This window comes from Chelon labrosus, assembly GCF_963514085.1.
Source record: "Chelon labrosus genome assembly, chromosome: 17".
Taxonomy (NCBI): domain Eukaryota; kingdom Metazoa; phylum Chordata; class Actinopteri; order Mugiliformes; family Mugilidae; genus Chelon; species Chelon labrosus.
The window spans coordinates 5,796,249-5,812,106 of record NC_140350.1 but is presented as its reverse complement, the minus strand read 5'-3'; the positions used below and the strand labels follow the sequence as shown (position 1 = coordinate 5,812,106).

General features: G+C 40.0%; 1 protein-coding gene across 1 annotated transcript; it reads left to right on the top strand.

The window, feature by feature from the left end:
* The first annotated feature begins 2,537 nt into the window (after positions 1–2,537).
* Positions 2,538–14,094, top strand: LOC311502811 (vesicle-associated membrane protein 2-like). The gene is made up of 5 exons (XM_084565205.1): positions 2,538–2,958; positions 8,112–8,214; positions 8,442–8,600; positions 8,956–9,007; positions 9,136–14,094. Coding segments are annotated over exons 1-5 (333 nt in total). The 5' UTR covers positions 2,538–2,956; the 3' UTR covers positions 9,153–14,094.
* Positions 14,095–15,858: the final 1,764 nt, after the last annotated feature.

The window sequence follows — 15,858 nt, the reverse complement described above, 5'->3', positions numbered from 1 at the left end:
ATCAAAATCAACTAATAAAGAAACTCTTCTTAAAATCAACAACATATATACACATTTAACAAGTATAGAGTATCTGTCAGAATTATAATAAAAGCCATCTGAAACACATTACATGTGCAAATACAGTTTAGATAAAGAAGAAAGAAGGAGAAGGATTTAAAGATGCCGTAATTTCCATCACCACAAACCCTGGTGTGTTGCAGTTGCTCTTCGGGTCTCAGACACCAAATTCAAACAGGACAAACTCGTGCATAACAACCAGCTGAGTACTGCTCAAAGCTCCCAGCGCTGAACTTTTGTCATGACCGAGGTCATCATAGCGAAGGGGACAGTTGTCAAAGCAGCATGACTGTTTCCATGGACTTTGGCAAAATGGTCATTTAGTGCCACCATGTGGTTGAGTCTGAGAATACATTCCAAACCGAGAAGATTCTCTGTCAGCTCTGTGGAAAGTTTATACTCAGACCAACATGTGCAACCTGTTGTAGTTGCATTGACGATATGTGTTACTATCAAAGACTGAAAGATTAAATGAGGTGACCGTGAATAAAACAGACAGGAGTTGAAGAAGTTAATACCAGAGAGATGTGAAAAAATCACAACAAAGCTTTTCTCTTCAGCTGCATGAGTTTCTGAACATAGAGGTGCATTTTTATTTTAAACAGTTTTTAACCCAGTCCTGCTTGTTTGTTTTTTCCCCCCACCATTTACTTATTTATCCAATGATGGCTTGATAAATTACAGGGTGAATTTGAGTACCACTTTATATTGATCAGAACAGGCCTGGAAAGTGAAGACATACGTATATATATAGTCCTTGCTGACATTTGGTCATGTTGCCCTGTTGTCAGCAAAGCGAAGCCTCCTTTAGTAACCCTACATTCACCCATTGTGTTTCCCTCTTCATCACAGTTAAATCCTGGGGATAATAACTGTGCTATTTGCCCAAGATTAGACTGACAACTGAGCACACACACCCACCCACCCACATATAAATAGTTATCGCTTCGCCTTTGTTGTAGTCTGATGTTTTTTTCAGTATATATAACTAAGACTAAGATATTCTGGTCTGTCTAGTTTACAGATTAGACCAAAAGAATAAAAAATGACACACTTAAAAATGACACACTTACCATGATTTAAAACAACAACACATTTGAAAAGAAAACCAAAGAGTCATCAAATGTGGATTAACTAATCTGTCAGAACGAAGATATTCTAGGAATTCTTTTCAGTTTAGCTCTGTATGGGAAACTATTGTCCAACCAGCTCTTTTGGGGATTAGTATATAAACACAATTTCAGTCCTCACAGATACTTTAAATGGAATAAAAAATATCTTTTAATTTAATTTATAGCACTGGTTTGAAAATGGATTATTGCTTACTGGTCAACTAGTAAACAAAAATGGTGGGTTGCTGTCATACCCAGAATTTCTTCAAAACTTTAAGATACCAATCACACCTAAAAAAAATGCTATAATTATAGATGTAATTCTCACCAGTTCTCTTCAGTGGTTTAAGAATTATAATCTCACAGAAAGGAACCTTACATGCTCTCAGCACGTATCTGTTGGAGATGTTGATATACAGAATAAACTGTGCAGTAACAGACACAACATTAAAACCACTGACAGGAGACGTAAATAACACTGACCATCTTGTGACAATTCAATTTTCTTTTGGACCTGGCATTTGTGTGGATGTTATATAGCACCCACCTAGATCAGACCAGGCACCCCCACCCCATAGCAATGACACTCCTTGATGGCAGCAGCCATCCCCAGCAGGATGCAGCCTGACACAGGCACACACACAGAAACGCTTCAGGAACAACACAAAGAACATGAAGAACAGCACAAGGTGTTGACCTGGCCTCCAAATTCACAAGATCCCAAACTGATCATGTATCTGTGGGATGATCCACAGAGGCCCCTCCTCTCAACCCATAGGACCTAAAGGTCCCACTAACAACATTCTGTTGCCAGACACCACAGGACACCCTCAGGACCATGTATATTCTCTGATGAGTCACAACTGTTTTGGAGGCACAAGGGAGACCTACACAATCTTATGAAGGTGGTCATAATGTTATGCCTTATCTGTGTACCACAAATCAAAATGGTCTGACTATAATGGAAAAGATGGAAAAACTAAAAGCTACTATGACTTCACATGAAGTGTCTACACAATTTACAGCACCATACATAATGTGGTGCAGATTAATATCAGCCTGAAAAAAGAGGGAAGTATTTTCCCTAAGGTTAGAGGTAAGTAGACTGCTGCCAGGTGGGTTAACTCTCCACTACTTCAATATTTACTATAAAAACAGGCTCCCACTGCTCGCCACACCCCCTTTCGAGGAACGCCATTTTGTTGACACACAGACTTGCAGTCAAAACAAGCTCCTTTTGAAGAGCTTTAAAGCCGAGCCTGGCCCGTGAAATGAAACGTGTGCGAAGGAGACACGAGTGCACTCCCATTAAAAGCGTGTCAAGATAAAAACAGCGCTGTCCCGAGCGATAAATCGGTTCGTGTGTAGTCTCCGGCCTCCCGCTTCAACATGAAACTCGCCGCGATTGACGTCACCGAGCCATCTTTGTCCCCTTAATCCAGGCGGCTGTTTATTACTCCTTCATTACCGACCGACCCTGACAGCGCCAGGCTCCGCTAATAGCCTGCAGGTGCCGCAAAGCCGCTGGAAAAAAAAAAGATAGATTTTTTTTTAATAAAAGAAGAAGGGCTTTTATAGCAAGGAGACAAATTTCAGCGGCAGATACCAAACCAGTGCTCCTCCTAGGCTACAGGCAGGCAAACGCCACAATAACCAACCAAAGGCTGCCAGAGGGTAGAGAGGAGCGCAGAAGGCAATCCACATCCATCTGCCAGCCACTTAGGACGCGCTAACATTTCCAGCCCGGATTTCAGCACAGCTGTCCAGCTAATACTACCAGGAAAATGTAAGTACAACATCGTTTTAATGCCTTTTTTTCCCACCCAAACAAATTCTTATTTATTAATAAATTAGGTCCTCACGACTCCGTGTTGGCAGGCTGTTTGGGATTTACGGTGTCTGAATAGTCCTCTGTGCCTCTTAGCCATCATATACTGTGAATATTTCACTGGCGTCGTGTTGGTCGGTGCTAAATATCGATGTTAAATGTAATTGTAGAACTGTCTGAGTTTTATAATGTGACCCAAACGTGAAGGTAGAGGGTAACGCGTCGGCCTAACCTTGGAGCAGACGGAGTCATCGGGTTTATCTCTTTTTAAATTCTTTATTAGCCTCATTTCCTGCCTGTACTTGGTCACATATCTCCATTTTTATCGCCTGTCTCTTTTGTTATTATTATTTTTTTTTATCGTCCGCTGTGGTTCGGTTGAGACAGCACGCACGTATTATTTTCCAGTTTGGACTGGTTTGCTTTTGAAAAGGACACCGTGTGTGTATGTGTGATAACCCACGGGCTAATTATAAAACTACATCAAGAAAAAAATAGATTTTTACCAGAGCCCTCCCCCCCCTTTACTTAACATTTCAAGGGCTTAGATAATATTTGTGTCGCTGGACCGCAGGTGACGATTAGGCTAATTCTAGAAACAGCAAGGGCACGGTGTTGAACAAGGCTCGCTAGCTGTATCAGCGGCGTCCATTTAGCCTGTTGAACATTCAAAGCTTCGACAATATTCGACGAATACCCCACAGAGCCTCTATTAGACCATGATACTGTAAGGTCTGAATTAGACTCGGGCCTGGTTTACGTGATATTTGCAGCCTACAGCGGGGGGGTGGGGATAGCCTAGCCTCCGACTGTATGTCGTCGATTGTCGTGCGAGGGCGGACAGCTATATATCTCACCATATCCCAGTCTGTTTGCGCCTTCGGGACCAAACGAACCGTGTAAAATGTCTTTCCTCTCCCGTTTTGTCATCCCCTTTGTGTTTCCACAGTGCACATATATAAAGAGTAGGGCTAAGGAAGGGTAGCCGTGCCAGCCTCGTCTGTCAGTGTTCTCATTGCAGGCAGTTAAAACGTTTAATAACCTGCTGCCAACACACGACATGTCATTCAACAGTGACATCGTGCCTGTTAACATGTGACCCGTGGGCTATTTGTTACATTTGTCACAAATGTTGCTTACAATGGTGCATCCATGTTTTTAAAATCCACCCTCCTCCCCTAAGGATCCTCCCCACCCTCGGTGTGGTAGGAAGGCTGTAGGTGTATTTACAGGCCTGTCCTGCTCCTCCTGAGCTTTCACAGAACACTGTGTTGGCCTGGTGTGTCTCAGCATATGGTCAGAAATGAAAGTCGTGTGGGATCCAGTGCCACAACATCAAACAGAATGAGATGGAGAGGCTGGAATCAGACTCTTTCTGGTCTGGACTGCTGTGGCGCTGTCCGGTGCTGAAATGTCGCTCTCCAGTGCTGAAAATCAGACACCATGCTTTTCCATGACAGTGGCCCTCCACACAGAAATCCATTGGACCCGAGGCCTCATTTGATTTTGATTTTGATTGTTTCTATCTATCTATCTATCTATCTATCTATGTTGACACACTTCCTCATTCAATCATAGGCATCTGAATATCTTTTCACCAATGTTGCAGCTTTCTTTGCAAACCACAGGGCAACACTATTTTTTAAGCCCTTTCTTAAAAGAAGGTTAAATATATTTAGCCTCCGTAGCAAATCTGACATTAGCAGTAGACTGTGGAGACTGCCTTTATTTAGTTCTTTTTTCCCTTTGGCTGTTTTGTCCATTTATGTTCTGGAAAAGGGGATTGGAAAGCAGAGTAACAGCACAAATTCAGCCAGCAGTGAAATGTATGGGCTAATGGTGTCTTATTATATCTATTTATATGATTTATGATATTGTCTGCATCACATCAAGAAATGTATCATTTTAACAGGAGGTGTTAATGCTGTCCCTTGTGACATAATCAGAGAAACACGGAAAAACTTAATTTATCATCTTCAAATTAGAGCAAAGATTATGCTCCAAAGTGGCACAGCTAAGAAACATTCGATCCACCTGGCTGTATCGAATACAGTAGGCGGTTTTCACAGGATGGGGAAGCTGGCGAGAAACCTTGTCAGTGCACTAGCAGCTCCTGCCTGGTGTCAGATCAGAGGTGATGACAGTGTGAACTTATGCACACTTGCACAATTGTGGTGGTACTCCATGCCTGCAAGTGAAAGGAGGCATAGAGTAATCACATTGATGTTATATAGTTTTAACAAACAAACAAAACTTATTTGCACTATATGTTTTCCAGTTATATTTCATGTAAGGCACAGAATACCGCATTGCCATTACAGGGCTGATAGGCACTTGAGAGGGACCACCAGCACCATCAGGTTAACTATTCTTAAGGATTTGTTGTTAGAGGATTAGTAATGAGTGAGTGTGCAAAGGTGACCTTTATACAGAGTTTTGTCTCACACTAGTGGTGTAGCTAAGTTACAACTGAGGTTTATTGGTCACAGGATGACTGCTATCTCTACAGCTATCATAGATTCCCTTTGTGAAAATGAATTTCATTTGGATAGACAGTTAGCAATAAAACATACTAGATCAAGCATGCTCAGCTACTCTCCACTACATGATAAACAGAAGTATTTAAGCTGTTTTAATGTTTTTTTAATGACCCTTTTTAAATTGTATCTTCGGCTACATCAAGTTGTATAAAGTTTAAAAGATTTAGGAAGTCATATCTTGTGTTACATGTCCTCGGAGCAGGTTTTTTATTTTACTGTTACAGGTATTGTGGTTGAAAATGTGCCTGTCTGATGATGGGTCAATTTTAATTGTCACCTTAGACGAGCCACTACCTTCAAATTAGATCAGATAAGATTGTTTCTGTTAGTTTAGGACAAACACAAAAAGCTTCAGCACACAAAAAGCTGTTTGTTTTTTAAGATAAATAGCATAACATGTAGTTTGGTGTCTGTCCACTAGGGTTGTTAACACTGACCCAGCTGACTCAGACTAGATTCTTGCAATAATCTGTATAGAAAAAGAAAGTAGTTTAATACAGAATACTCATTTTGTCCATTTGGAACAAACTGTTCATACACTGCAGACAAATTCTAAAAAGATATTGACAGCTGTCAATCATGGGGTCATATTTCCTTTTTATACAGTGTAGCATTAAATAAAAAAACAATACACTACAACTACATCTCACACAAAGTATTAAAAGAAGATCACTACCATCCATCTACAGCTATTGGTCTCAATGTTCTAATGTCTCATTGTAGGTTTAAGCTGTTTCCTCAGCAGATACATGGCTATTTGTGTATTTATTTTTGTACAATTCTGTAATCACTGTGCAGACAAATAGCAGTGGCAGTATATAACTTAATGGTAACAAATAACCTGTTGTGTTTATGTGCCTTACTGTTTTTGACAGTTCGGAATTTAGGGACATAATGTTGCCAATAGGCATACAGTTCTCTGAATTTCTGTTGAAGTTTCCAAGAAACTTCTAAGTCGGTTCCATGGTAGTTTGATAACTTGTGTAGTAGATCAACTGTAGACCAATAAATGTCTGTGGCTATTGGATGCTTTTAGTCTTATTTTATTACGTGTGAGCTGTTATTAATAGATCCTGTGTATGTTTTATCTTTCAGAGCCTCACACACACACACACACACAGTGTACTGTGTTAAAGAGCAGTAAATTGATCACCTGTCTCGGGATTCATTATTTACATCCTGGCTGGGGGGGTAGTGCATTCTAATAGACACACCATTATAAGTGAGAGTAGCCAGCCTTTCACGACTGAGCTTCTGGTATACTCTTACAAGTATGAAATAGAGATAAATGGAGTCTACATTTGGCATGAAAGATGACAAAAGTTAAGGTCATGCATTATTTAAAGAAAGCCTTGTTTTTGCCAATGTCCCAATCAATTTACTACGATTTTTATTGATATCCATATTGCATTGTTCCAGAACCTCTATGCAACTTATAAATAATAATAATAATAAATCTGTACAAACAGCAAGTACTAATTCAAGAACCAAATGTGTGCAAGAAAAAAATCCAAAAGAAGAGAATAATGCTGCACAGCAGGTTGTGGCTAAACTGTTAGGATGTTAGTCTCGTAATCATTTTGACTTGTCTGCATGAGGACATGAGGATGCAGGGTTTTTGCTGTGGACATGAACTCTCTTTAATGCATGTGTGATTTACCCAATCACCATGGTTGAGCAGGATTAGAATTCAACCTGAGAAACAAAATGAAAGTAAAAGTACAAAGAAATAATGAAAAGAAGTAATTACCTAAATATTGTTTTAATATTTCTGTTTTGCAAAGAGCAGAGGGTTCTAGTACATGTTAGCATGAAGGCAACATCATTTTCATGGAGCTTTCAGTTTTCAGTGGTAAATGGCACTGTCACATAAACTCTCTGTCTCTCACTGTGGTCATTATCTGTGCATTGTGCATCCAAAAGAATAGGTCTTTGTAGGCCACAATGCAAAAGGACATGACAAGTCAACTTGACTTTTAAGAAGCCGAGTTGATTCTTTTTGTGATAGACGCTGACTCTATCAGTGTATCTTAAAATTGTTTATTCATAGATCCAGTGAAGCCTTCTAATCTTTAAAAGCCTTCCAAACTTGATAATGTCTTTAATCTCAATTACAAGATGGAAACGTGAGGCATTTTTCCATCCTACTGATAAGCTACTGTAGCAGAAATATCTCACTTACACTGCCGTTGTCGTGAAGATCACAGCACTCTTTGTTTCACAGCCAAATTCCACACTCTGTGGCCAAATTAATTAATTAACAGCTAATAGATTTGAAAAGTAAGACTATTCGGAATTAAAAATGTTGTGACTTCCCAATTTCTATGTGTCCTTATTGTGGAGCCATTTTGTCAGTTACATACTGTATGGTAATAAAATGTTGTGTAAGAGTGCAAGAGTGGGGTGGAACCATCTGAGATATTTGAGCTCTGCATTAAAGCTGTTCTGCTGATGTTGCCAACTTTAATGAACTGACAAAATTCATCTGACTTGTCTCAGATTCACATGTTAACATGTTACTAGAGGATAAGTATTTATATAATACTACATATTTTTATTTTTTATTATCAGGTCTGCCCCAGCTGGAGCCCCTGCACCAGAGGGAGGGAATCAGCCCCCTCCCAACCTCACCAGCAACCGCCGTCTGCAGCAGACACAGGCACAGGTGGATGAGGTGAGTACGCTGCTAACTCAAGTCTTCCTGCTTTCTCACATACTACACACACAGAAAACTCCAAAACATAAATCTTTAATATCTTGGAGTCAGATCACAACATAAAAATGAATAAACAACTTTCATACACTGTCCATATTTAGCAGCCTTTCTCCATCTACTCCCACACACAACCATCCCGTCTTGATACCTGCTTACTCTACATGTCCTCACGTGTCTTTCCCCAGGTGGTTGATATCATGCGTGTAAACGTGGACAAGGTTCTTGAGCGTGATCAGAAGCTGTCAGAACTGGACGACAGGGCTGATGCCCTGCAGGCTGGAGCCTCTCAGTTTGAGACCAGCGCTGCAAAACTGAAGAATAAATACTGGTGGAAGAATGCCAAGGTGAGGGCAAGCAGACAGGCTCACTCGAAAAGCAAATGTTTGTGTCGGCCTTAGACCGCCATGTTTACAGAAAAATGAAAAACAAAGCCTCCAGGAATGGGCAGCCAATTACAGCTGTCAGTTTCTGCTGTAGGTTCTGGTTTTACACAATGACATGTTTCTTTAGGAATAACTCACTTTAATTGAATAATGATTCAGAATGGTCAGGTCACATTTTGATGCAGTCATTAAAAATTGTCAGAAACTTTGTCTGGGCTATATAAACCTCATTCAGTCTAAGATTGCCTTTGGTTGATATTTTTGTACTTTTTTTTAAATTTCAGTTTTTCTAATGACTTTTTCCTTCTGACTCCAGATGATGATTATCCTGGGTGTGATATGTGTGATCGTCCTCATCGTCATTATTGGTAAGAACCCTTTGTAGTTCCTTGTGCACATGGGCTTGAACACTCATTTCCAATTTTTCACTATCACACGTAGTGACGTTTGAGATCATGAATTAGACTCATCTTTCCTCTTTTCTCTCTGTCTACAGTGTACTTCAGCACCTAAGAAGAGTTGCTCCTACCCCAGTCTGATCTCAACTTCCTTGCTACAGAAAAAAAAACCTCAAATTGATGACAAAATTAACCACCGATGATTCATTTATTATATGTATATCTTCCCGATTAGCCTCGATATAACACCCCTAAACCCTTCAGGGCCCCGTGGCTCCCCCACTTCCACCACCTCGCCTCTGGACCCCTGTCAATATTTGTCCTGTGAGTGTGTGGCCCTGTCTCCTTTCTGGGTACTCTCGGCTTTTCTAACCTGCCATTCTGAGAACCAAACACTTGTGACGATGCAACCGCAGAAAAGGAAACAACAATTGGCGATAATTGTTACATAACTGATATATATATAGTTCTTTGTAGAGTTTTATTCTGATATATACTGTTTTGTAGATGTGTGCGCGTGTGCGTGTGTGCATTTTGTACTTTTTATTTTTTGTATTAATTTTACGTATGCTTCAGCGTTAACTACTGCCTATTAATCCAAGTGTGTATCTTGCATGTTCTCATCATCTGTCTGTCCCCTGCTTATTCTCTCGTTTTGGTGTATTTTTGCACAATCTCCATTTGACTTTTGGAATACCGATAGATTTTCATCTTTCTGTGTTACTCGTATCCACTAAGACAGTCTGAAATAAGCCAGAGAGCTTGAACTGGATCTGAACATTGTGTTATCAAGTTAAAGAAATTGGAGCTGTCCCACAGCCTCAACTGCTCTTAAATATTCCCCGGGTTACTCTTAGATCAGTTCCATATTTTTATAACTTGATGCCATCAAAAAAAAAAAAATAATCAAGTCTTCTTTCATGGCTTTTGGAGAGAGTAAAAGCTCACTGATATTGATCAAACATACAAATAATGCATGGATTGTGAAACACATCTCTAGTAATTATCATTTCCAATCCTTTCCATCTCATCATCCCCTTATCTGTCATTTCTCTTTTTTGATAACTTCCCCTTCCCGTCTCTTGGCATGCTCGAACTCCTCAGTTTTCTCTGATAATTTCAAAACTGCCATAGTACAGTTGGACCAATGTCTGTAGATGTTTCTTTTTTTATTTAAATATTACGTAGTGTCTTATTTCGAAAACATTCCTTCATTGCAGTCTAGTGCAAATGCTCTTACTGTAGCACATGTAAGTGTAAGTATCTTTAAAAAAAAAAATACATGCGATGAAACTTGTGAAACACGTCAGTCATGCAAACCATAGGAGAAAATAGTTAATAGTTGTAAGGGTACATTTTGGATAGACAGGATTAGACTTTCAATCTGTCCAAATTATTTTCTTTCGTAATAGTGGTGACAATATCTTAACATTACACTTACAATATACTGTGGAGATGTGTTCATGTCAAACTGTGGATTTGGGCTTAAACAACTATTCTAATGCCGGGGGTAACATGGTATTAATTGATGATTTCCATAAAGCAAAGTTTAATTCTTGCCAGCCCATCCCCTAAGTAGACACTGAAAAGCCTTAGTCTTCAGTCTTTTTGTTACTGTCGATTACTTCCGGTCAAACATACCCCCGCACTTTTATTCTGTGTGGAGGGCGTGGTCGACTGCAGAAAAGGAATCTGTTTAAAATGCACAAACAACCTTGTTTTTGATGGCGCTGTCTTGGCTGGTCCTTTAGCCTGGCCAACAAAAGGAGATCCTGGTGCAGCAAAACCTCTCCACATGAAGAGCACATTTAAACAAGAGACAACTCAGCCTTGAAGATCTAGGAACTGGGACAGAGGCTGATGAGGAAAATGTCTAATTCACAGTTGAATATTAGTTCAGCAGTTTGCTAACTTTGGGGTAGGCTCAGAAATTTACAGTCAAATTTCGTGAGGAGTGAGAAGCGATTATTCATAAAAGAGTAGCATTCCTAAGAAGAGTGTTTTGCTAGTGCGGTGGTTCTGTCTCAGTGATTCTCCCTATAGTTAAGGCCTTTTTTTCTTTTTTAAATACAATAGATTCTATTTTTTATTATAGTATATTTTTGTGTGAAACAGACAGGTAAAGAGGAAGTGTGCAATCAGTACCATTTGCTGCCAAAAGCAGCGAGCTCCTCTTTACCTCTGTCTGGTGTGTTTTTTGTAATTCAGCTCTGTGCGTTATACACTGCCAAGCATCAAGGGAGAGGCTTCTGTTGTTATTTCTTTCATTGGTGCCCTCACTGGTTTGGTCTTGAACTATTCTCTTAAGGTTTTTTGGCATCTACTCCGGTGTGTACTACTTTATGAGCAGGAGAGCAGGGTGATACAACACTTGATTTTGAAATCTTCAGACGCTGTGTCAAACTAAGGCCTTGTATAAATGAGGTTGAGAAGCAGTAATCTGAAATTCCTTCGAACAGCGAAAGGCATCTGGTGGTGATTTAAAACCATTTCGCTTTCAGCCGCAGGAAACAGTTTTATTTCCACAGTGTTTCTTGCGGTTGTGGTAAATCAAAGCTCTGAAATAGTTACAGCTCAGTTACTCAGTCAAATCTGAATTGGGTGAAGTGGAGGATTTTAAGCATGCAGGCCTGCGTTAATAGAAAGCTACTCAGCTCATGCTTTACTGCCACTAATGCCACTGTTAGCGATCCTAAAATGAATAAATCTGTCCGTCAAATGGTAGGAACTACAGTATTTCCAAACAAGTGTGTGTAAAGCCTTAGTAGCCTTGTCTCTTTTCAACTTTTTATGTCCTCCTCCAGCTGAGTAGACCAACATGCCCCCTTTTTGCTCAACTCACTGATTCAGATTCCTACAGTGTGTGTGTGTCTGTGTGTGCACAGGTGCATGAATGTGTGTGTATGTGTGTGTGTTAGAATAGCTCTGTCTTGGGAATATCCCCAGTTTATCCTGACAGATTAGGCCGCTTAAATCTCAGAGTGAGGGCACTTTGTTTCCTTGGACTGAAGTACAGAGAAGCAGAGAGGTTACAGATCTGTCGGCCGGTTCTATTAGGAAAGACCCCAACCCTAACAAGCCCACTCCTCCTCGATTCCCAATACGTGTTTTTTTTTTTTCTCTCCAAAATGGAGCAAAAATAAAGCGCAGAAGATTACCAAAGACCAGATATCCACGCTTAAGCTGCCAATTGCCATCAAAAACAAGCAGAGAGAAACAGGTTATCTGAACTGTCCTGGTCTGTTTTAAATAGCTTACACCCTTACCCTATCTGTGGGACCTTTTAACTCTTGCACGCTGTTTACGCAGCGTGTCAGTTTGGCTTGTGAGTGTGCCATTCTAACATATGCAAGTTAAACCCAAACATGAGGACCGCATGCTTCAAATCTCAAACACAAGTCTCCCCTATCATGTGTATCCAGGTCTGAAGAGCTTCTTTGATCCGTGACAAGTTTTTAGACACATGATCCTATAACTAATTATAGCACAAGTATTCTTCTTTTTTTTTCTCTGTCTCCATAGTGCTGCCAAGTTTGAAATATCAACTAACTATAGCTGTTAGACGTAACCAAGGAAAACCTTGTAAAAAAAAAAAAAAGAAAAAGAAAAAAAAAGTCTGCATTGTTTGGTGTTGTAACATGGGGGTGTTTTGGGGGGTAGGGGGTCCTATATCCTCAGGTTTAAGGTATTAGCAATTTACCAAAATATATATGAGGACAAAAACTATATTAGCAAACTATAAAATTGGTCTTTTTTGGCAATAGAAATATCATTATGGGGTTACAAATGTGGTCCTTTTAGCCATCTTACAGGAGTTAACCACACAGTGGACTGAAGTGAAATAACGCTACTGATTGGGGTAGGACTTCTGTGTTATCCATGAGTCCAACTGTTGTCCTGTGAGTGCTCAACCAGTTTGGTCACAATAGTGAGAATGAAGTGAGTGCTCTCTTTTTTGCCCCCCGTTGCTTTGTTGTCTGTATGAAAAGTGTGCATATATTTTAACACCGTGGCACTTTTTCTGTTGTGATTCGTTTTGGTGGGATGGGAACACGGTTTGAAGGAGAATATTGTCTTATGTCAGTCTCGGGAACTGTTCAGCGATCTCAGCGCTGCGTTCAGGTCATTTAGGGGCGAAAAGTTTTCAAATCCTTTCCAGGGGTTTGAACTATAACTTGGAATTCACACCTGTGAGGAAACAATCCAAAAGAAAGAGACCAAGATCCAAAGCCTTTCAAGAAAGCGTCACATTATATGTACAGAATATTCCCATATACTACCCTCAAAAGATATGAACGCAGCAACAGGAGGGAACCTTTTGAGTCTCTGAATGTTCTCTGGATGACTATAAATGTACGAGGTTCTGCTTAAGTTAACATGTTTTATTTTTGAACCAAATATTGTGTTTTTATTTTGCATCAGTTTAGTAATAACCCCAGATGTCACTGATTTGTTCGTGTGTCAGCACTGATGAGCAATGGTAAAGAAAATGGGAAGTCAGTGGGGAAAAAAAAAAAGAAGTATTTTTACCTACAATTGTCCAGAAAGCTTCTAGAATGATGCTACAGTTTACATCAGATGGCCGTTTGTATCTACAAGATCTATTTTTTGTTTAAATCTGTTTATTTTTGAGCAAAGACGTTTGATTTCTCTTTGGGAGTGGGGTTTCTTGGATGAAGGCTCACATTGCCCCTGGTCCTCTGGCCTTACAGGAGGGACACGGCTGGAGAATCACGGGCAATGTGCTCAGTTTGATTTTATTTTTGTCTTATCTCTTTTATTTATTGATAGATTTTATTGTGCTGTCATTTGGTATGGGATTAGAAACTAAATGTGGTTGACTCAACGTAAAGGAGAGGAGACTGAATGAAAAACTAAAGTACATAAAATAATTGTAGTGTAAATCTATCAATGTCTTATTATATTGATGAACATCATGAAATATATGTATATTGGAAAAACAGTAACTATGAGAACTTGTACTTTTGTGTGTGCTTCATGTGCTTTTGTGGGTGTGCAACAATGGGAAAATGCAATTTTGACTGCAATTCTGGGACCTTATCTGACCTGTATGAATAAGCATAAATTTATTACCAATACAAAGAGAAACCTCTTTCCTTAATTGATCCTTATTACTGTATGTGTAAATGTGCCATAAAAAACAAAAAAACATGGAGACCGAGAACCAGGCGGCACAGTGGTGTGGTGGTTAGCACTGATGCCTCACAGCAAGAAGGTTCTGGATTCGATTCCACACTTTCTGCATGGAGTTTGCATGTTCTCTCCAGGTACTAGAGCTTCCTCTCACCGTCTAAAGACATGCTCTTCTAAATTGTCCGTAGGTGTGAATGTGAGTGTGAATGGTTGTCTGTTTCTCTGTGTTAGCCCTCCGACAGACTAGAGACCTGTCCAGGGTGTACCCCGCCTTTTGCCTGATGACAACTGGGACAGGCTCCAGACAACCCTTCACAGGACAAGCGGTTACAGAAGATGAATGAATGAATAAATTAGATGATAATAATGCTTTATTTTTTATTTTGACAGTTTTGTTTAAACAGTGGGCGTCTTCTTTCTTCAGAACAGTTTAGAGCCTAAAGAGACCCATCAGACAAGAGTGAATTCAGGCCAGAGGAAGTGATTCAGCCAAAACCTCTGCCTCCATGCCACATGGACAAACATCTGTAATGAGTAAGTCTGGGACACAAGAGGCTTGCATAAACCAGGCCGCAATGTTTAACAAGTATTGTCAGCTGATATGCTTTACTGTCATAAGTAGCTACAAGTTGTGGCACACAGCTGTCACCACAAATGAAATTACAAAGTGAGCAGTCATACAATATTGTGAGCATATATATACAAACTAAAATGGTGTCATATAGATGTAGCACAAGATTAGCAGATTTATTTGCCACTTCCGGTGACTTTTATTTTGAAGTGCTCATTTCCTGTTTTCCTTTCACTCTCTTCTCTGGCTTTATCTCTACCTCCTAAGGCAGGCGTTTCGTGTGTACCGTGTTCATGTCTAGCCTTAAAATGTAGGAAGAGTAAGAGTTAATTCCACGCATTGTTAGTTAGTAGTTGACAAACTGACATGTCTTTCATTTTTCAGTGAAACAACAGTCTTTCTGACTGGATGAACGAACGAATGGCTGCACAAGCTTCACATCACATGGTCCTAAGCACAACATGAGATTAGCCGAAGCCAATAAGCTATTATCACCATCAAAATGCGACGGTCTGTTTACAGCACGCAATGCTATTAAACGACCCAAACCGCTGCACAAAATCCAGGAATAAAAAGACTGCAGAGGAATCGGAAAAAAGCAGTCACGACGTCAAGAAGACTGTTAAGTAGCGCCACCGGCCAATTTGCACTTTTAACTTTTCACCACCAGGTGTCAGCATAACATCTACGGGTTCAGATGACACTAAACTGACCTCCAGTTTTCAGAAGGAATGTTGATTACTCAGCATGGCATCTCACTTTACTATCTATGAATATGACAGAAGAAATCACCATTTGGGGCTTTAATCATTTTGCATCTTTTCATTGCAAGCCATGCCAACTGCAGTAGGTCTAAAAATACTACACATGTGCGCTAATTATAATCATGTCCACCAGTTAAAGAAGTAGGTCACAAAGTGGGAGCAGCCTCGTCTGTATTTACATGTTGCAGCTTTAAGCAATTTCAAGTAGCATCTGGAACAGCCACACCATTACGTCCACCACAGTTTCCTGGCCTACTCGTCAACCAAATTCAACAAAGTCATGCATGACTCGGGTGATGTCTGACATTTCCAGCTTAGAATGAGTCTGTTTT